At 39.2% G+C, this 22,398-nt stretch overlaps 1 protein-coding gene and 1 long non-coding RNA gene across 2 annotated transcripts; both read left to right on the forward strand.

The window, feature by feature from the left end:
• The first annotated feature begins 1,174 nt into the window (after positions 1–1,174).
• On the forward strand, positions 1,175–20,936 carry LOC106926747 (uncharacterized). Its single transcript, XR_001420147.2, has 3 exons — positions 1,175–2,382; positions 6,324–6,418; positions 19,942–20,936. It is a non-coding gene; the product is annotated as an uncharacterized LOC106926747 (long non-coding RNA).
• On the forward strand, positions 11,923–13,785 carry sox3 (SRY-box transcription factor 3). The gene has a single exon (XM_015001832.2). The coding sequence runs from the start codon at positions 12,133–12,135 to the stop codon at positions 13,033–13,035; it is 903 nt and encodes a 300-aa protein (XP_014857318.1). The 5' UTR covers positions 11,923–12,132; the 3' UTR covers positions 13,036–13,785.
• Positions 20,937–22,398: the final 1,462 nt, after the last annotated feature.

The raw sequence follows: 22,398 nt of genomic DNA on the forward strand, positions 1-22,398 counted from the left end.
CCAGTCAGGTTTGGATATGATTTTAATATTGAAATGTGTTTTTTTTTTAGAATGATTGAATCTACACATCTTCAGGAACAAATTTTGACTCATAAAAACCACAAACTTTGGTGAAGTGGCACAACAAGGCCACATTGTTGTTTCTAAACCATTTTCATAAATAAAAATCATGAATTTTGCACTGGGTTTCCTAAACCATTACACCAACTCTAGAGCCAGGATGTCAAACTCCACTCCTCAGTTGCCGGCGTCCTACAACGTTTTGATGTCTTAAAAGTCCAACACACCTGAATCAAAGGGCTGAAGAAGTGATTTATTTACTTAACAGAATCAACTTGTGTGTAGATTAATTTTAGTATAGATGCAGCTGTTCTGTAAAAAGCTCAGAGGATTGTTAGAAAACATCACCGAATAAGTAAATATAACACCATTAAGTGGAAAGTTGTGGAGAAGTTTGAATTCAGAGTTTGGTTATAAAGTGACCAGGATGAAACATTTAACATTCATCATTACAAAATGACTTTCATGGAGGAAAACTAACTTTGCACAAGAGCACAATGTTTCCATTATGAAGCACGGTGGGATTTACGCAATTTTATTATTATTTTTATATGTAAGTAAAAGAAGATAGAGTGCTTTATAATAAAACATGAAATAAAACATGTAAGAAGAAATCAAATAAACTGAAATTAAGTAAAAGCAAAGTTGAAAACAGGAGTTTTGAGAATCCAATGATCTTAATCCTTTGGAATATATTTTTCAGAGTGTGGCAAATGCTCTGTTGGTTATATGTCGCCATTTTGAAGATATTCACAATCAAATATCTTAGAACGCTGAAAATAAGACAAAACTAACTTATGAGTAGCTTTTCAGTGAGCTGTAGGAAAATGTTTTAAGTAAATAATTACAAAAAAGAACTCAATACATTGGCAGAGCATTACACTTGTAACAAAGGGAAAGTGTCTTGTTATAAATTAAATGATTTGCCAATGTAAGGTCTTCATCATTATTAAAAAATCACTTACTTACAATATATTTTAAGTGTTCTATATCTTGCTAAACACTTTCTTGTAAGATAGTTTTATTTTATTTCAAGTGTACTAAGATACTTGCACTAGAAACTACCAAGGTATGTGGTAAGATTTTGTGCTTTTGCAGTGCAATTAAAGACGATCAGTGTGTTTGTTCACACATTAATCACTCACACTCTGCTCCTCCCATCCTGCTCTCACTACAAGACACAAGGCTGCATAGAACATAACACTGGGACCTGCCTCAGGCCCACACACACACACACACACACGCACACACACACACACACACACACACACACACACACACACACACACACACACCCACACACACACACGCACGCATTCACACCTACATCAGATGTATTAATATCTCCCCAGGCACGAGCGGCACTGTGATGCTCTGACATATGTGCAGTTAAAGGCGTCTTAAATGTCCATATCAATCTGCGGCGCTGTCAGCTCAACAATGATGGAAACAGAACACCATCGCCTGCGTCAGGCAGCATCATTCCCATCCATGCAACATTAGAGAGACATGCAGGACAATCCACTGGATCTTAGCCACGCCAGAGCAAAGCCGGGTGAATAAATAAAAATGCTGGAACTTCTGGTTCCGTTGTGCTGGCACTAAGATTTACCTCTTACATGCTGAGATTTATTTATGAAGAGCCAGAAATGTAATATCCTGGTTTAAAATGGATTGGATTGCATTGATTTTATTGTTCTGCTCCCTCTTGGTAATGCATATGTGCTTGTGACTGTGAAAAGTGATTGTCTTCTTCCTGCTGCACATAAAGCGTAATGCTCCACTCTCCAGGGATGGGAGACGTTTTGTTTTTTCCGACTCTTTCACACCAGCTCTCCGTACCTCGTTTTTTTTTTTTTTTTTTAATACAATAGCCCTCTCTTCTCTCACCCAGTGAGGCAATCCTTTCAAATGGGCAGCTCCAGGTCAGTTTCCTTGCCAAGTTTTGCAGCCTGCCATGTTGTCTATTCTGTTCAGCTATTTAAAAAATGTTGAATATCAACAATGGCTTTCAGTGGTGCATTGTCAACTTTTGTATGAAGCAATCTTGGCTGAAAGAGATGGGTCCCAGAGCAGGGAGAGCTCAGCTGCAGTGTGCACGGCCCAAAGAAGTGACTGCCCAACACTCGCAACGTTTCATATTTCTCCTCTGCGCCTCGGTTGTGCCGTTTGAAAGGCCGAGGCTCGACTCTGAGCTTGCCATCTTTCTGCCCATAGAGTTCTTCTTCTGGGCCTGCTGACAGTCGGCTATTGAAGGTGGGACCAGCAGAGGAACTGAAAGGCAGAAGCAGCAGCAGCAGCCTTGAGACCAGTGAGAGCTCGGTGAGTTCCTGGATTTTTTTCTGGTCAGAGTGGGAGGAGGTTAGTGGGAAGGAGAGGAGAGAAGAGGGAGGGGGCGTTCAGGAAGACGGCGGCGTTGGGGAGCTTTGTGTTCTCTGAGTTCATGTACTGAATTTGTGAAGTTGTTGCATTGCTTCACGTGTGGAAATAACGTATTTTTCATGCTTGGTTTCTTTGACCTGGTGTTATTGTGATCAGAAACTGTGCAACTAAACCTAAAGGAAGCCCCTTCACTTCAACCCTTCTGACATTTCAACAATATCCAGCCTGACTCCGCTGCTTAAGGCTCATCCAGGCTGGATGCATCAGTGACTTTAAGCAGAGCTCCATATCTATGTTTGTACTCTTAAAGAAAAGGATGAAAGCAGGAATGAGAGTCTTGCTTCCAGATAATAGTAGCTTAGGCTCTTTGTCCTGCTGTCAGCCAGGAGAGGAGCAGAGGCTGGAAATCTCCCCATTGCAACCGGCAGCGTCTTGTATGTTTCATTGACATATCAGTCTGTGGGGCAATGAGCCGTTGCTTCTGCACCCCTCGGCACACTTCTGCTCCGTATTTGTCGGAGGCGTCTTTGTGCGAGCGCAAACAGGCGGCACGACAATCTAGCTCTTAGGTGTTGGTGAGAAATAAATTTTGATGTAAGAGGAATCTGACACAATGGACTGTTTTAGGGCTGCACAGAAAGGAGGGAGAAATGCTTTGTTAGAGATTTCCAGTTCTGTTTTTTTCTTATGTTTTAAGTGTTCTGGCAAGAAGGGAAAAAATGAGTTTAATTTAGTGTAATTATAAGAACAAACCAAGTTATTAAAATAAGACTTGGCAAACAAACAAAATTATGACTTTTTTCTTAACGTTCTCTCCAGGAAAATTGTTTGATTTTCTCCTCTTACTTTGCAAAGCATGATGAGTTTTCTGATTTTTATTTCATTTTCAGGTAAAATATTGAAAAACAAACAACTACCACTAATAATAATAATAATAATAATAATAATAATACAAAAATTTAATTAAAAAAACTTGCATTTTTTATGCAGTGTTGTCCTCTGCCTCACCTCTTTGCGCTCAACCAGAAGCAAGGTGACCAAATTCATCTCAGTCCAGCCCATCCATTATCTTGTCAACACAGCCAGCTTCCCACCTTAGTTTGCTCTCCTCCCAGAAGACCTGCTTTAATGAAACGCGCCGTAATCGCCACACTTATCTCGTCATGCTCAAGGTAATTAATATATTTAGAGGGCGATGGCTAACTCTTAATTAAATTAAGCCGGTTTTAATGAGACCTTGACTGTGACTGAATTTATGACCACTATCTACTTCATCAAGTGCTTGGCATGCAGCAGAGATTAGTCATTTTGTCCCAAATCAGAACTAGATTACATTATTCATGATTTATATATCAATTTATGCTTGTTTGTTTCTTATTTAGGGTTTAATAAATTACCTTCTATAATTTTGCTTCCCAAAAGCTCCCAGCCTCTGCAATTAATGCTCAGCAGCTCTGCTGCTGTTACATTTTCATTCTGTAGGAGAATGCAGATAACAAACTTGGCGGCATTAATCATATTACAAAATTGGGTGTATTTAATTAATTACAGTTACACTGCAAATTAATTGTGGATTCTAACAATATTATCTTAAACTAATGAAGCCCTGACAAAGGGAGTGTTTCATTTAAAAAAAAAGGGAAGAAGAAGCTAGATTAGTGGGATCTCAATTATGGCTAAAACAAAAGAGGGCCGCTTGCTCGGGCACGGTGCAAAGCAAAACATGACAATTCAGCACTTTCCCCAAAACAAAAAACTGAGAAAGTTTCCTTTGTTTTAGTAAAAACACTGAACATGGCAACGATTCGGCCGATACATGAGGGAATAATGAGTGCTGTAATTAACTGGCCGGGGAAATAACTGTACCTAAAGTGATCATCAAACAGAGGTGTTGATAATGCCATTCACTTTTCAGGCACCAGACCAGGGCTGGCCAGACATGTAAGCAATCTTTGCGGCTCCCCGAAAGAGAAACTTGAACTAACACAAAACAGGTTGACAAATTTACTAGCTGTGTAGAAAATAAAGAAAACCCGTTAAAATTGTCATAATTCAAAGGAATTTAATAATTTCTTCAGCTTGTATCTAAGCATTTCCTGGACTTTAAAGCTGAATTCAAATAAACCAACAAGTGATCATAAGAGTTTGATCTTGTTTAAAATCCTGTATTTTATATGGTTGCCATGTTTTATTTTGAATTTAGAAACTAAATTATTTTCAACATGTCTTAATTAAAAATTGCATTTCATCTTTGATGAATAACTTCTTCAGTACTTTAAGTAAATATTTCAATGTTATTACATTTTACCTTTTCTCAACTCCATACATATATTTTTTGATACAGGTTTCTGAGACCTGTACAAAAATGTTGATACTTTCTTTAAAAGCCTGATGTATCAAATCATACACATTCCTCCCACCATCTAGTGGAAAGTCAAAGTCCAAGATGGTAGATTTTTTTTTTGCTACCTTACAGGAAGCAAAAAAAAAATTAAAAAGCATTGCAGATGACTTTTTTCAGAAATTTGCTTTTAGCTGAGTCATAAAAAATAATTTAAATATGAAAGCAATTATGGAGAATGTGCGTATTTGTATCTATTTTAATACATATATGAAATATGGGTCAGCTGTTTTAAAGTGGATTTCTACTGTGTCATTTAAGACATACTTAACATGCTTTTTATTCGAGAAAGTAGAATAAATGCAGGACCACAAAATCCTAAAATTTATCAAATAGTACACAAAATAAAATTTAATTCCTGTGTCCTTTTGTTTAAAACATAAAAAACAGCAGAATTTTTAAAATCACATTTTTTTCTGAACAAAATGCAACTTGTTGTAAAAATCTTGGAAGCAAAGTGCCCAGATTAGAGGGTCAAGTTCTGACCCGAGGGACAAACAAGGAAGTCATGTGGAGCTCAAAAGTGTCTTAGTGGCTCTGAGGCAAAAACACATTTTCTGAAATTTTCTGCCTAATTTAAGGTGAATTAAAATTAGCTTCTAATGGACGGGGTCTTATAATTTACTGTAATTTAATGTTTTAGTTTTCATTTAACGCGTCATATACCAAATGTTTGAATATGTTTCCCCTAATCTGCAAAGCAAAGAGTCAGTAATCATTGTATCTTTATGACAAAAAAATGTCTCCACTGATTTTCTCTCTTGTGATATAATTTCACTTGGCTTCATTAGCCAATAACCACAGGGGGAGGGGGGGAGATGCTTTTTGGCAATTATGGGAACTGGAGGGTCAGTAAGAATGGATTTTCACCCCGCTGCACATGATTATCTAAAGTGGCCTTGTCGCAGCGATTAACCCCGGGTCTGTGTGTGTGTGTGATCGACTGTGTTTGAAATGTGCATCCCTAAAATGATAAGCAGCTATGAGCCAAAGGTGATGAGGTGAGAAAACTGTTCCCCTCTCGGCTGAGTGAGATGGAGCACGGCGCTGGGTGGTCACGCCTTGTCTGCTCGCGACAGTGGCGGGTTAAAGAGATTACACTGGGTCTGTGTCAGCGGCCTTGGCCTCACACACAGGAACATAATGAGGAAGGACATGCTTGGCTGCTGAGGGAGGGAAAATAAAAGAAGCTGGAGTTTGAAGCAGCTTTCTTGTGTGTTGTTTCAGACGGGAAGAGGTCGATAAGTAAGACGCTCGCATTCCTCATAGTGGTACAAGGTGAGCGTTTGAGTGCGGGGGATGACACTTGTGGGCCAGCACCACAAACGAAGCACAAATGAATCTCTTACAGCTGAGGGAGGAATGCAGTGTGCTCCATTAGTCCTCCAGGCAGATGTGCACACTACACTAAATCTAAAAAAAAAAAAAGAAAATCAATGCATCTGTCTTCTGAGTGTGTGTTTTGCTTTTATGTTTGAAGGTTGGAGTGACAGCTCCTTCTGTTGATGACTGAACCTCCAGTACTTCAGATGGACCAACAGTCGGGGACAATGACCCGCTTTTCTCAATCATAAGGTGAATTTATACATTTTAATCAACTTTATAAGTTTGTTTTTCATGTTAGACATTGAAAAAAATATTCATTTTATTACCAGTTATTTAAAAAATGTACAGATTCTGGTCCATAGGTAATGATTTCATCATAAAAAAGGTTCATTTATTTCAATAATTCAAAAGTAAAAATGAAGCTTGTATTACTTGGATCATAAGACACAGAATAATATATTTGTAATTATTTTTTTCAACATTTTTTTGGATAATTTGAATATTAAAGAAGACCAATATAAAAAATATATTTTCATATACAGGAATTTATTGTTATGGCTTATGCAGAGACAATAATGCTGATAGAACAGTTGGCCAGCAGAAAGTCATTGAAACTCTACACATAGATAATAAGCTATAAATAGTTATATTTAAAGAAACTGGCCTTTCACTGTATCAAAGCATATTGAAGAAAAGTTGAGTGGAAGAAAAAAATATGGTTAAAATGAAGTGCTTAAGCAGCAGAGATAACCGCAGAATTTAGAGCACAAGTTTCAAACTCCAGAGCATGAGAGCGAGTGTCCTGCAACGTTTCTGCTTCAACATACCAGAGTCAAATAATAAGGTTGTTAGCTGGACCCTGAAGAGGTAAATCCATTGGATTCAGGTGTGTTGGTGCAGGGACACATCTAAAAGTTGTTGAGGAAGGGAGTTTGACATCTCTGATTGTGAAGCAAATTCAAATCAAGAGTTTGATCAGATGTCTGAACTGTAACATGCACCACAGACAGATGTTCTGCATCAATGCAGTAATTCATGCAAAAGGAGCCTCGACCAAGAATGGAACGGTTTTACTCTACAGCAAATGGATACACTTTTCAGCAGGTCAACATTTAGTCATTAAATGTCCTTCTAATTGGTCTGATATCTTAATTGTCAATAATGAATAATTTATAAAACGTAATCACCATAAAGGAAATAAATGCTTGAAATATAAGTGATTGGTGAAAAAGTAACTTTGAATAATTAATTTATAGAATACATGTTTTGTTTTTTGAATTAAGTCACTAAAATAAATTTAATTTTGATTGTATTGTAATTCTTGTAATTTAGCCTTATAATAAACTAATTTATTGAGAACTTGCATGGACAATGAAACAGACTGGATGAGTGCTTTAATTTTCTACATATCTAATATGTATTTATTTAATATATATTGATTTATATATTTTTTTATCTCTATAATATACCACAACTCTGTGTCTCTAATAAACTGTCTGATTTGAACTCATTTCAGTTTTGACTAGTCTAAACATTGCAGATTTAGACTTACTTTAATCTAAGGTGGTATCAATTCATTTTGAAGCATTGATAATATTATAGTTATTTATTTTTTTTGTTGTAATAATAACATTTGTTTAACCAGATAAAAAACCTCACTGAGATATAAAACCTATTTTTCAAGAGGGACCTGGTAAAGATAGCAGCACTGTTTAGAAATTACATTTACATTCAATCAGAAAATCAATAGCCACAAAATCTTATCCAGTTTAGTATTTATGCATGCAAAATGTAGAACAAAACAATCTTAATCTCAAGTTGTAAAAAAAAAAAAAATACTTGTAAGGGCAGCATAATTCAGTTTATGTTTGATCTCTTCTACTAGTTTAAGTATTTTAGATTTTGAACTAAAGTTGATCACATAAGATCCCTTAAAAATATGGAAATATATTTTTAAATTAGCACAAAGTCAATAGCTGTGAATCAGACGCCTTTTTTCTTTGCATCAATAAAAAGCCACAGTGCGCTGGCATATTATTTTACACTCAGCACAACACAAGGGAATGCCTGTTCCCCACAGGCACAGACAATCAAGCAATAGAAAACTCATTCAGGGTGAACCTGACAGGTAACTTTTCTTTCAGTGTTCCCCATGCAAAAGCTACAAAAAGCTGATCGAACCAGAGGATTAGAACAAAAACAGTCTCACAAACCATTATATAATTTCTTAAATGTCAGATTTCAGATGTGACATTTAAAATAAAGTTCTGAAGACCCGTCACCTGGTGTTTCACGGCTCCCACAGGGGTCTCAACCCCAATGTTTGGACCCATTTCCCTAGAGGAGCTTAAAAATACTTGGCCAGATATAATGAAGCCATATTTTGTTTTCATTAATATTTAACTGGATGAGATGATACAAAAAGTAGCACGTTTGATTAAGACATTAAAAATAACAGCTTTATGGAATAATTATTATCCTCTAATTAAAGACATAAACAGTTTTGGTAGATAAATGCTTTGACTTTTAAGGCTTTGATTAAATAAAATAGAAAAATTTAGTCCAGATCTGACAATAAGCACCTGTTGACTTTATCACGTCATCAATGTCTTAATTTCCTAGAACAACATCCGGGTATTCTACCTGCTGCAGAAATCAAAACTCATAGAGGTGATGTTACACGAGGCAGGGAGCAGAGTTAAAATGTTCAGTGATTCTGCGTTACAGATTATAGCATTAAACACCATGAACGTTAAAATGCATCATTTTTATATGACCAACTGCAGCTCTTACTGGTCAGATGAGTCCAATTATCATTAGGACTACCAGCGCAGCTTTGTGCGACAAAGAGGCGATAAGACCAACACTTTTATTCCTTTAAATGACCCGTGAATATTATTTTTACCTGAGCTGAACTGGGAGGACGCAGCCATTCACGCTGCACAAAGGGAACAGCAGACCGTGCGTAAATTGCATCTTCATTTGCATTCCCGGTCCCCCCCAAAAAATCATGCAAATCTTAATGAGACAGTCTCCATTGTGACTGTAATTGAAAAGCCATTCTTTGTTAATTACTGTTTCTCAAAGGGGCTCCGTCCGCCGGTCACCGAGCTGAAAACAAAACACGAAAAAAGTTACCGATTCCAGGCACAAAAAAATGTAGAAAAGTATGATTATTGTCGATTTGAGAATTGGCTAATATTTAGAGTGTGTGCGGGGTTACTTTATTGTAATATGTGATAATAAAACGGACCAAATTCATGCAGCGTATAAATAAAACCGCCAAATAAACGACAGCAAAAAAAAAAAAAAAATTACAGATATTTTATGTATTTTTAAGAGATTATTTTCGGGCATAAAAAGTCTAAAATAATGAAAAACTTTGTCGTCGAGTTGCAAATAAGTCAAAAATAAATAAATGAAAGTGTAGTACTTAAACATGTATTTAATAACATACTAAACTAACCTTAAAAAAACATAGTTGCGACTGATTTACATAGGGTAAAGCCTTGATTTTACGCTTTGTGCGCTCGATTTTGAATTTGAAAGAAAGAGGAAATACAAGTTTTAACCAGGACTGAGGTTTAAGTCAAGACTTCGACATATTTCCCAACACTGAGCAGCACAGCGCCCTGAGAGACCCCTCAGGACTGTCGGGGCTTGTTGAGCCTGAATCGGAGCAGACTGTGCTGGTGGTCCCTCCGTCCCTTAATTAGGAAATTAGCTGCACAGAGGGCCTCATTATCAAACTCCGGGTTACTCCTGACTGGGTCTCTCTCTCTCTCTCTCTCTCTCTCTCTCTCTCTCTCTCTCTGCTACCGGTCAATTTCCATAAGGAGATTACAAGCGGATCAGTATTGAGATTTGCGCAGATAAACAAATAACCGGTCCCTGAGAATTAGATGACTACTAATTGGACGTTAGTTTTATTGCTCCCGCGCTGTTTGTCACGCCCCATTGAACGGGAAAATGGATTCCGTGCGGTATGTCTCTTTTTGAGCGGATTTATAACGACTATGGCTCAAGACGAATAAAGTGGGATCTCTCCCCACAATTTGGCTACAGAATCATTCCCACCCCCCCTTTTTTTTTTTTTTTTTTTGCTAAACCATTCGTGCATGATTCTGATTTAGTTTTGTCTGATTTCAGCTGCCAGTAGATTTTGCCAAAACGGTTTTATGAGATTAACTTTAAAAAATTTGGCAAGACAGAAAATTAACTTTTGCGTGTTTTTGTTTGTTAAATAAAATTCAATCAATTTCAGTTTGAATCAGGAAGGCGTCTTGGCTTTATTCTTTGTCTTATCACAATTAAAAAAAATGAGAAAACAAAACCGTGCGTTTAATTTGCTTTATGCGCGTTTCCCGTGCCGCCGGTCCGCGGAGGGCCCAACAGTAGCTGCATTTTTATCTTGTAAACCCCCCAGGAGGAGGTTTCGCCCTAAAACGCAACCTACAAGAGCTCCCGCAGATTCTCAGGTGTTAATGGCTCATTCTCGATGGTCGATTCGCGTCGGATTCATTAGCAGGTGTGAGATGTTTCACGCCCTTGGTTTTGGTTTCAGTGGCTGAGGGTCGTTTGTAAAGGCGACACATGCAAATAAAAAAAGCAAAGGGGGAGCTCTCCACGCTGATTGTTCTGTGGACTGCAAACAGCAGCTGACAGGGTTTAAAAGTGCTCAACTAAACTTTTCCTCATGGGACCAAAAAAGAAAGAGCCCTTCTCATCCACAAGAGGTCGTTAATGTATTAAAGTTCCAAATAAAAGGTCCGTTCCAGTACGATTTAACATTCATTCAATATATATTTCATGAAAGGATTATCTACTTAAATAGTGGAACTGAATAAAAATCAAGATAGGTAGTGACTTTCATGAATGAAACTTTAAAATCGTTTTACATGCTTTAGAAAAAGTTAGGTAATGTTATCCTCACAAAGCTTGAATATGTTGACATGATCCAATGCAAAATCAACAAAAAACAAAACAAACAAAACAAAAAATAGCACAACTCTGTTTTAAAACGTTGAAAGGCTAATACAAAAAGTTCCAGATCGTCTCAACATGGTGTCTAAAATTTAATGAATAAATTAATCAAGTCGGTATAAAGTAGTCTAAAACAAAAATAATTACATTGATGAATCTACTGAAACTATTGTTGAAATAAATAAATAAATTGGTCTGATTGAATTTTACAAATACATTTTAAATTGGATTAAACATTTAAAATATTCCTTTCAATTCAGATTATAGACTTAATTTAATTGTCTTGCTTTTCTTTTGATTTATGTATCATTCAAACCTTAAACAAATTTAGCCCCCCGGGTCTAAATTTTCCAATTCCAAACTTTATTTATATTTAAATCACCACAAATCTACTCTTCGTTTCTTAACACTAATCTTAATAAATAAAAAGTCTAGTTAATAATACAACTACTAATAATGCCGCCCTAAATAAAAATTTCCACATAATTATTTTCTCTAGAATAAAACCAAAATGAATACGAAAACAAATCTTTTCATTTTCCCCTCAGTATTTTCCATCCTCAGCTTCTTAATGTTGAAATTTCTGCGCTCTTGTTGCTGAAGTGCGCTCCAGTTTTAAATCTTCTCCTCCTTCCCCCCTCCTCCAACCCGAAACCCACGGATGCGCTCTCCGGTTGGAGCTGCGCGCTGATTGGTCCCCTGCCTCTCATTGTCAGCCTGTCAAGCCACATCACATGGTCCGGCCTCATGGGCCTATTAACGCATGAGCTTGGCGAACAAGTTTACAGACTTGTGTTTGAGAGCCGAGAGGAACGGAGCTGCTCTGAGCGGACACAAACCAGAGAGGCACCTGCAACACACATTCGTCGCTTCAGGCAGAACTTTTTTGGCGTTCTCTTTGACTTTTTTGGCGAGGGTTTGTGAACTTTTAATCCATTTTTTTTCCATGTGCGTGTGAGTGATCGTTAAAAGTCGCCTGAATGTATAACATGATGGAAACCGAGATCAAGACCCCGCTCCCGCAGTCCAACTCGGGCTCGGCGCCGGGCGCAAAGAACAACAGCGCCAGCGACCAGGAGCGGGTGAAGCGGCCGATGAACGCCTTCATGGTCTGGTCCAGGGGCCAGCGGAGGAAGATGGCTCAAGAAAATCCCAAAATGCACAACTCTGAAATAAGCAAGCGGCTCGGTGCTGACTGGAAACTTCTGACCGACGCCGAAAAAAGGCCGTTCATTGACGAGGCCAAGCGTCTACGGGCGATGCACATGAAGGAGCACCCGGATTATAAATACCGGCCCCGCAGAAAGACCAAGACCTTGCTCAAGAAAGACAAGTATTCTCTGCCTGGAGGGCTGCTGGCGCCGGGATCCAACGCCGTCAACAACTCGGTGTCGGTGGGCCAGCGGATGGACGGTTATGCGCACATGAACGGCTGGACAAACAGCGCATACTCCCTGATGCAGGACCAGCTGGCCTACCCTCAGCATCACAGCATGAACAGCCCGCAGATCCAGCAGATGCACCGGTACGAGATGGCCGGCCTGCAGTACCCGATGATGTCCTCGGCGCAGACCTACATGAACGCGGCGTCCACCTACAGCATGTCCCCGGCGTACACGCAACAGACCACCAGCGCCATGGGGCTGAGCTCCATGGCGTCCGTGTGTAAGACGGAGCCGAGCTCGCCGCCGCCGGCCATCACGTCCCACTCTCAGCGGGCGTGCTTGGGGGACCTGAGGGATATGATCAGCATGTACCTGCCCCCCGGCGGGGACAGCGCGGAGCATTCCTCCCTGCAGAGCAGCCGGTTACACAGCGTCCATCCACACTATCAGACCGCAGGGACTGGCGTCAACGGGACGCTACCTCTCACCCACATTTGAATAATAAATAGTAATAATAATAAAGAAAGACTTTTAAAAAAATGTTCTTCGGATACTTGAACTTCTTTTGGTTGCTGCAGAAAGAACGTTCAGCAGAATCGTTCAAGAACAGTTTTATCTGAAAATCCTGACTCGTCCGTTTGATGAACTTTAAATGGACCCAAACGGAACGCTGAGCCCAGCTCCGCCGAGGCTTTTCATCTCAAGTAGAAGCAATCAACCTGTGTAGAAGAATTGGACTTCTATATTTTAAATAAATGCCATATTTTCTCTCTTTGAAAAGGCATGTGGCCTCGTGTAGGGGCTGGCGTATTTCAGAAAAAAAGTTGGATGGACAGTCTGTTCATAAATGTTTACACTTAATTTGTAGAATGTCAGTCGTCTCCACTGTGTTCACAGCCTTTGTAGTCCCTTTCTGTTTTCTATTTTTATTTCCTTCCCAACATGAACTAGGTTTAAATGAAATGTTAAGACTGTGCCGGTCGCAAACGCAAGTTTTATTTATAGCAAGATTTCTGTTTTTCCTTCTCTAGCTTGTGCAACCTGTGAACTATTCAAGACCTTTTTTTATTTTATTTTTGGTTGTATTTTTTTTTTTTGTAAATTTGTTTTGTTTTGTGATGTTTTTTTGACAGTTTCATGTTTACCATTTATCCTGAACGAAAAAAAGGTTTATTTAAACTGACGTTTCTACATATTTTAAGACCATCCTCTATTCTTAAAAGCTGAATAAATTTTTACGAAACGTAATTTTGTGACTCAGTGTTTTGTGTGCAAAATAAGGAGAAGGTTAAAATTGAATTAAGTGGCTATAAAATATAAATATTTATATATAAATGCTGCTGTATTTAAATATATCTTTTAAAATGTACATGAACTGAACAAGTGTTTTTATTTAACATCTTAAAGGGTAATCTCACACAAATTGTTAAAATTTTAACAAATATGACATTAAAAGTGGAGCAAATAATTTGGTTTTCCAAAATGAGGAAGTTTTATAACATTTTTAAGGAAAATATTAATTTAACTCTTTGTTGCTTTTTGTTTTTTTTTTCTGCTATTTCTAAAAAATGAAAAAAGTAATTTATTCACACTACTTCATTTACAATCTACAGATCCTTCAGCTTTATTAACATTTGAATTTCCAAAAAGTTGCTGCTGTTAACAACTTTCGCTTCTCTTCAAATTTAGCCGTTTTGCAATCAAAATGAAGCATTTATCAGACACGAAAGCTGACTTTTAGTGTGTTTTTGTGCACTGTGCATTCCTTGGCTCTCTGGAGCTATTAGAAAGTTATTTTAATATTTTAAGAGAATTATATATAATCATTTCAGATAAAGAAAAAAAAACAAGTCTCTTGAGTTTTAAAATAAAAAGCATTGAAGTAGAAATAATTTTGAAAAGTTCTGTTTCTGCATTTTATCTCAGCTACACTACACCAAAGACATCTTTTAGGTATTTGTACAGCATAAAATATCTTGATTAAAAAAGTTAACTATCATGCAGAATTATTAATTATAAGTTTCAGATGTGAATAAGAGAAACATCCCATAAAACTGGTTATGACTGTAACGTCCTGTAATCTATGCTTAATTTAGTTTAATTATCAGAGTCCACTAAGCTTGCACAGCATCTATAACTATAGCCACACTCTGTGCTGCTGTGTTACTATTATACACAGGTGCATGGAAGAATGGGCCAGCCTGCTGTTGGAGTGTACCTAAGGATAAATAATCTGCCGTCACAAAGAGGGCCGAAACAGCATGGCCCTGCCGGCCTTCCCACACTCCCTGCAGAACTGGATCCAGATAGCTCAGTGCAGCAGCCCGGATTAGACCCCACGTACCTTTGTGGAGGGAAAGATTATCCAGACCTCCCTGCATTCACTGACAGGGTTTAAGTCACTCTAGCGTGCCAGCAGCCACCCGTCACCTAATCGCACTCTCAAACTCCCTTTTTTTGTTGTTGAAATTAAGCAGCTTTTCTGCCGCTGCTCCTCAGAAGTGTGTGGACAGAGCAAAGGTTAGTGGTCAGTTATCAAACTCCAGGAAAGTATCCACCCTACACTGGGATACTGGGGATAAATTTAGGATAAAAAGTTGAAGTTTCTGTTTGAAATGTGCAGAGAAATCCTGTTTGTTTCCCTCCGACACTAGATTAGGAGTTAAAGATGATGTTTAGGGGTAAAGTGTGAATGTATATGGATTGTGTTTGAATATTCTGGCAGTTAATCTGAATTTGGCTTAAAAGCACCCCACCTCCCGCTCCCCCACATGCTGAGTGCCCAGAGGGCCTCTCTCCCCTGTCCTGTGGAGCTCTGTGCCCACTCAGCAAGTGCAGGCATATCCCACTTCCATCTGGCTATGACCTCACAGCCCCTGTTTGTTTAACCCCCTCTCCAAAAACTAACCTAATTATAGCCCTGTAGTACACCGATTCAGGAGATTCCCAGCGGATTTCACCACTATGCGTCTACCTGTCACACGGAGGGCTCTCGCCATGGGCCACGTTGATCAGTAAGCCCTGGTTTTCACACTCTCTCCTCAAATTATGTCAGAACATGTCCCGCCAGTTGCACATCTTGTGCGAGTACACAGGAAGGGGGTGGGAGGGACGGTGGTAAAAGCACGAGAAGTGTGTGCCAAGTGTCCCCGTTTACGTCAGTGTGATGAGTGGAAAAACTCATTACACAAATCTGGCTGACAGGAGGACGTTTGTGACATCACTAATTCACCTGCACCGACCGGCTGGGCAACTCTGTAGCCGGAGCACGCCTTCCGCCCTCAAACCTTCGACTTAATCGCAGTCTGCGATCTAGCAACTCCCCTGATGTGCAGATCAGAAATTGGCGTGGTTTGGGTGTAACGGATGAACGCCTCACTGCGGGTCAGGATTCCTGTGATAGCTTCAGATTGCAGTGGGGTTGTTTTTTGGCTGGTATCCTTGAATATGGGAGGGCCTGTCCCTAACCTGTTTGAGGTTCTTGGATTGACAGCAGAGTGGTGTGTGAGTGGACGAGGCTGTTGAGGTGCGGGGGGTTGGGGACGGGGGTTAATCTCCCTGAAATGGGGCAGATGTTGTTAACGAGCTCCTCTCAGGTCGACTCCCTGCGTGGGAAAATGGCATCAAATCCTCCTGGGGTCAGGGCTTTTGAGCTGACCCACTGAGAGCCATCCCTCTTCACTGCACCGTCCTCTCCATCGCTCTTCATTCACTGCCAGCACTCAGCAGAGACACTAGAAAAATCACATCTGACCATCTTTGTAGCTCTAAGTACATCTGAGCTTCAGGTCTTTGCCTGAACCCATGTAGGCACCGATGAGGCTTGTTGCGTGATGTTAATGTCTCATTAATGATAACTGTGGATGGATCAGAGTCACTGACACAACCACAAAGAATGCTGAGTGGGAAATGCTTCAAAGACAAGCATGCCGCTGTTCAAGAAAACGCATCCGCCCAGCTGCAAGCTACTTGTTCTTGTCTCAGTAGAAAGTGAAATAGTTGCATAAACGCCTTGCAGGCGCCGAAGACTAAACTAAAGTTAACATATGCAGAAAGATAAATAGAATTAACTGTGAATTTCTTTCATAATTTGTTGAAATAAAGCAACAGGCTATTCACACTCGGTGTTCTAGTTAACAATTGATTCACTTTTCCACACATTTACGATAGCAAGAATGTGGGAGACAAAAATCTCAAAAATGTTTCTTAAACTTATTTTTTCAAGCTTTGAAATGCTAAAAAGTTTAAAAGTCATCAAAACATTCAAAACTCTCGAGTTAAAACCTTAAAGTTTTGGTTGGAACTGATTGAACAAAAGCAAGAAAAACCATCTGAAGAGCTGCAGGCTGACCTGGAGCAATGTGGAGTGGTGGTTTCAGGCTAAGCCTCACAATTCCCTCTGAAACCAGCAGGCTCCAGCGGGCAAAGATCAAGGAGGACAGCTACTGAAGGCTCAGAAAGAAAGGCACAAACATGTAGGACTCATATTTGATGAGCTTTAATATAATACTAAACTGTTTCTCAAGGATAATGTTTGATAAACCTAATAAACGGAAGAGAAGTTTTTATTTCTTACATTGAAAACAGTTTATTATTAAAATAACTTGCTAACGTATCAAACAACTACTAAAATAAAAATATTTTTCCAGATGTTTTAATGTGTAGAGATCCGATATTAATGTCTATATTGGTGCCGATATTGAAAAAATTCCACATCAGGTATTGGTTACAACGCACAATCTATAAGGGCAGATCTACGTCATGCTATATTTATTTCATATTCCTAATTGAAGTTCCTTAAACATTTGGGGAAGCTGTTGGTGTATTTAAATTTGCTGTACTGGTGCAGAAATAGCAAATAGATTTACAATTCAGAACATTTATGTCTGTATTTTTATTTTTATCTTTTAAAAAGAAATCCTTTGAGTCAGTTCTGCACTTTTTTCCTGCGTCATATCGGTATCGACTGTTACTCCATCAAACAGCTACACAACAGCAAAGTGTCTTCAGTCAAAAACTTCAGATTCGTTACAATGCAGACTGTTTGAAGAGACATAAATTACAGCAACATTTAATTTCCTTTTGGGATTAATAAACTGAATATGTACTGATATTTATGTAACCATTCAATAAATTAAAATATTATTTAAACGTTATTTTATTTCTGGAGTGTATCACTAAGCAAAACACATTATTAATTACTCACAGATGGATATTTGAAAGCCTGTATTACATCAGACTATTAAAAAACATTTTCAGTACAAAAATTTAGCTTTAATGGAAAGTATGTTTAATTCCTGCTTAGAGATTGTCAGTTTTCAAAGGGTACTTTGACAAATGAGATTTATTGGAACGCATATTCTAAAAAATGTGGCATGCGTTTATATTCCACGCTTTTTAGGTTTCTTTTGGGAAAAGCTGTTAAAGTTATAATTTGTGCTGCTCTTAAAAATCCAAATTAAAGCAGGTTAAAGTTCTTGGCTGCAGAGCAACAAAATGTCAACAAGTCCAATGGATATGAATCCTTTTGGAAGTTATTTCAGATTTCTATCAAATGTTACACTCTGGTTAGAAAAATTATGAAACCACATTTTCGATTTCATTGAAACTTCAAATTAACCCTCGAACAATGACATAAACTAAACGCTTTCAATGAAGTATGAAAGAATCTTTTTTTTAATGTAACATTTGGTTTGATGGAGGAGTCTGATGGATATTTTGTTGTTTGACCCATGTACAGACTGAACACACAACTTAGCTATGATGTGGCTTCTCCTCATCAATCACGCCCAGAATGGGCACGTCTCTGTTTTATACCGTGTCAGCGGTGCCTGCCTTCGGGTTTATCCCAGCTCAGCTTTTAATGCAAAGGTCATCCATTAAGGTGTTTGACTCTGAAGGCGTGTTTACTTTGCCGCAGCAGGTGTGTGTGAATATGAGACTTGTCAAATATGAGTCAGGATTACCGTGGCTTTTGTCCCAAATAGAGCAAATACAAATCGCACGAACGACTTGAAACGGGACGAATCTGATTTATTTTTTCTTTCTTTCTCTGGTTCCTCTGACATTTTCTTCGGTTAGAGATCATCGAGCTTTTCTTGAACTTGTTTTTGCTTGTAATTGTGGTTGCAGAAAACCACAAAAGCGCACGCACTGGTAGTTCGCAGCAGGATTAAGCGACTTCGTTGCGAGTAAGTCGTGATGACAAATGGATGGAAACATTTGGTTTTGATGTGAAACTGATTGACTCACTCTGGTGTGAAACATCGATCCTCTGCAGATGGTCTTTTTCTGCACCACGTTTGTCTATGAACACTGGAGCATGTAGAGCTGCTTGAAATTTGCTAAGATATAGATTTTTTTCTACCCTTCCAGGGTGTGCTGTAAAAATTGGGCCAAGTGTATGTGAGCTGGTGTATGTGCTGTTCTTTAGGCATTACGAGGAGTGTATGGGACCTCTATTGGACAATGCAGAGCTGAGGGGGGCAAGGACTTAGGGGGTGGCAAGGGGGAAGATTAGGCCTCTCATCTAGGCCACAGATATTGATCAGTGTATGCTGAGGACAGTGAAAGGGAACACGGATTGACAGATAAACAATGGCCATGTGAGGTGACTGTAGTCCATCAGAAACCCTCTGATCACATCTTACTGTTCATTCTGTAACACGTACCCACATCTGACGCCAACTCGATGAAAATATGCTTCGTGACTTGAGAAAAAAAAAGTTGAGTCCTCATTTGAATCTGAGAGAAGATTGATGTTTTTGGCCAAGTTTGGGGCAGTTTTTTGAACTATTGCCTGTGTGCGTGCATGTGTGTGTGTGCGTGTGTGTGGTTTTTGGGGATCGTATCCCTGGGAACGTGGGGGGAGGTGGAAGACGCTCGGCTACGGGTCAGTCGTGACTGACTCTGTCACTTATTGATTAGTTGCCATGGAGAGTTAGTCAGGCCATCTCTCTTGGAGGTGTGTCCCCCAGGGCCAGCGGCGGCGTCCAGATGAGCCTGTGGAGGCTTTGTACACAGGGGGTTCAGTGTGTGCGTGTGTGTGTGTGTGTGTTTGTTATAACCCTCACTAATTCTCACTAACAGTTCCTTCATCTTCCTCCATAGTGTGACCTCATATTTTTATTAATACACTGATTTTGCATCCCGTCTCTACCGTTCCATGTTGCAAAATCTCAGAGAGAAAAAGTGTTTCTGCACATGCACACACACACACACACACGCACACACACACACACACACACACACACACACACACCTCCTCCCAGGGGATCTGCAATAAAGAGGATTGTAAACAAATTGTCCAAACTTATTGAGCTGTGAAATCCACCTCATATCCCCTGGATTTGCCTGTTCCTGTGATCCCCAGTCATCTCTGTTTTTGTGCTTTTCCCTTCCAAGGTTTACGAAGGAAGAAGGAGGTGGAGATGGACGGAGAGGACGTCTTGGAGCCAGCGATCCACCTGCAGTAGCTTACAACTCTGACTGCACAGCAGGAGGAGACGGTGACGGTGCTGAACTTCACACCTAACATTCAGATTGAAAACAAAACAGGTAGAGAACAAGTTAGAAGACAAATTGAACTGTTAAGGATATGGAGGCCCAAGTAAGACAGTGTTATGAATGGATAATTGTAATCTTTCTCTGCCTGTATCATTTCTTATAACTTCAGCTCAGATTTTTAAAATCAAAATCACTTAATTTGTAATGGAAAATCACAGAAATGGCAACAGAGTAGAAAGATTTTAACATTCTCTTTCTTTAATGATGGTAAAAAGGACTCTCCATTAGTTATTACAGTATTTCATTAATGGAAATTAAAATGCATTAATAAGTACTTTGTTGTGGCATTTTTAACAAATATAAAAACAACAAAAACACGCTTTATAAAAAGATTAAATTGATACCACTGAAATACCTGTTGAACTTTTATGCATTAACCGCAGGATCGGATACTTTTTACGTTAAAGAATGCTTAATTTATAAAACATGGAGTTCTGAAATGTCAAAATATAAAAAGGCATCTCACTGAAGGCAGAGAGGGCATTTTTACACTCGGTTTACTCTGTACAAAAGTAATTTGTGCCTCAGTTGTTTCAGTGTTATTGTCGTTCTTTTTCTTGTGAGTCAAAAACCACATGAATTGAGTTGATACTGTTTAACACCTAACTTGTCATGTTTGATTCTGACATCTATAATTCTTTAGGAAATCTGTGTTTTGTTAAAAGACCTGCTGTATCTTCTCTGATGGTGGAAGAAGGCCACACACACATCCTCAGGGAATAGTTTTAATGGACTAAAAACTAATTTGCTTGCAACAGGAAACAAAATGTAACACTCATTATTCTGTCTAGAAATCATTACATTAAATGCCCTGCAGAAAGCTCTAGTGAAAATCTCTCTCAGTTGCGATACTTAACGTATGTGGATATTTTTGTGGGTCAGAGCATCTTTTAGAGAATTTCTGCCATGCAAATTTTTTAACAAAGCATACAGTTGATACCCTGTTGGTTGAGAAAAGACGACAAAAGCATGTCCATAAATATGGTAATGCTTAGGATAAAAAAATATAACAGAAATCCAGGTGATGATTGTGCTAAAAGCATCCATGAAACAGTTTTGGCATTAAGTTTTTATTGCAGTATTGTTCCCTGTATTAGACTTTGAATTGGCTGGCTTGGATTCCTGTAAAATTAGCCCTCATTAAGCTTTTGTGTAACAAAAAAAGAGAAGGTTATCATCACAATGAATTAATTGTATGCATAAAGTCTTATTTCTTTTGCTTTGGGAGCTTTACAGAGTGATGAGAGATTTGCTCATTAATGTTATTATAAACCTTTAATCTTACCCAGAAACCTGATTTGGACCTTTGAACAGGAAGTTTGACAACTTTTGGTGTTATGTAAAGACAAACAACTGGAACAGTTAACGTTCCCAATTTAAGTTTTTAAATGAATGCAAAAGTGCAAAACCTATTTCCAGGTACAAAGATTCTCCTGCAATTCAGAGTAATGAAATTGTGTGATGAAATGGTTAATTCCTAACACGTTGAGTAAGAATTGTTCCAATCTACCTCATACTTAAACAAAATATCCCAATACGATGACAATATAGCATAACTTCTTCTCAGTAAGTCAAAGTTTGAAGAGCTCACAATTCCTTAAACCTTCTCCCCCTTTTCAAGGATATGCGCACAAACTTCTTACGCCCGAAACTTGGCGACGCCCCCCCATCCCTCCTCGATATCACACCTTGGGTGCATAAACATGCCTGCGGTCCACACATCACCCCTCCCCGGGGGGCCTGCATGGCTTTAGTGCCGCACTGTGACACCAATCAGGGGAGATGGCGGGCTCCTTTGTTATGCAAACACTACTCGCTTCTTGTCTTATTCAAATGTCTGCCCTCTCTTTTTCTCCTCTCTGTCGGCCTCTCATCCCCTCCACCTCTCCCAACTTCAGCCCCTCTCTCTCTCTCTCTCTCTCGCTCGCTCTCGCTCTTCTTCTCAAGTCCAAGTAAATCCTCTCGGAGAGACGAGAGGGAGCCTCCGGGCCTGAGGCTGCTGAGGAAGGCCTCTCCCTCTTGGGGGTCAGCCTGTGCCTCAGTGCATGGGGCTGTTTCCAGGCCCGACCAAGTCTTATTTCATATTCAAATGTTACAATCAGGCCTCTGACCCACAGGGGGCTCTTTATGGTTGCGGCTCCAGGTCGCAGGGTCAAGATGGTGATTTAATAGCTCAGGCAGAGGTAAAGAGTGGGGGAGCAAACTGATTTAGGGGATGAATGAGTAATGAAAAAGCATTTTTCCTAAGTTGTCATGTAAATTTCCATCCTTATTCAATATGAGGCTCTCGCCACA

Source organism: Poecilia mexicana, unplaced genomic scaffold, assembly GCF_051168715.1.
Source record: "Poecilia mexicana isolate PSO_F unplaced genomic scaffold, ASM5116871v1 scaffold_10, whole genome shotgun sequence".
Lineage (NCBI taxonomy): Eukaryota > Metazoa > Chordata > Actinopteri > Cyprinodontiformes > Poeciliidae > Poecilia > Poecilia mexicana.

Bases quoted from the DNA above. Each gene is read 5' to 3' on its own strand.
- sox3 (XM_015001832.2), top strand. From the start codon at position 12,133: ATGTATAACATGATGGAAACCGAGATCAAGACCCCGCTCCCGCAGTCC.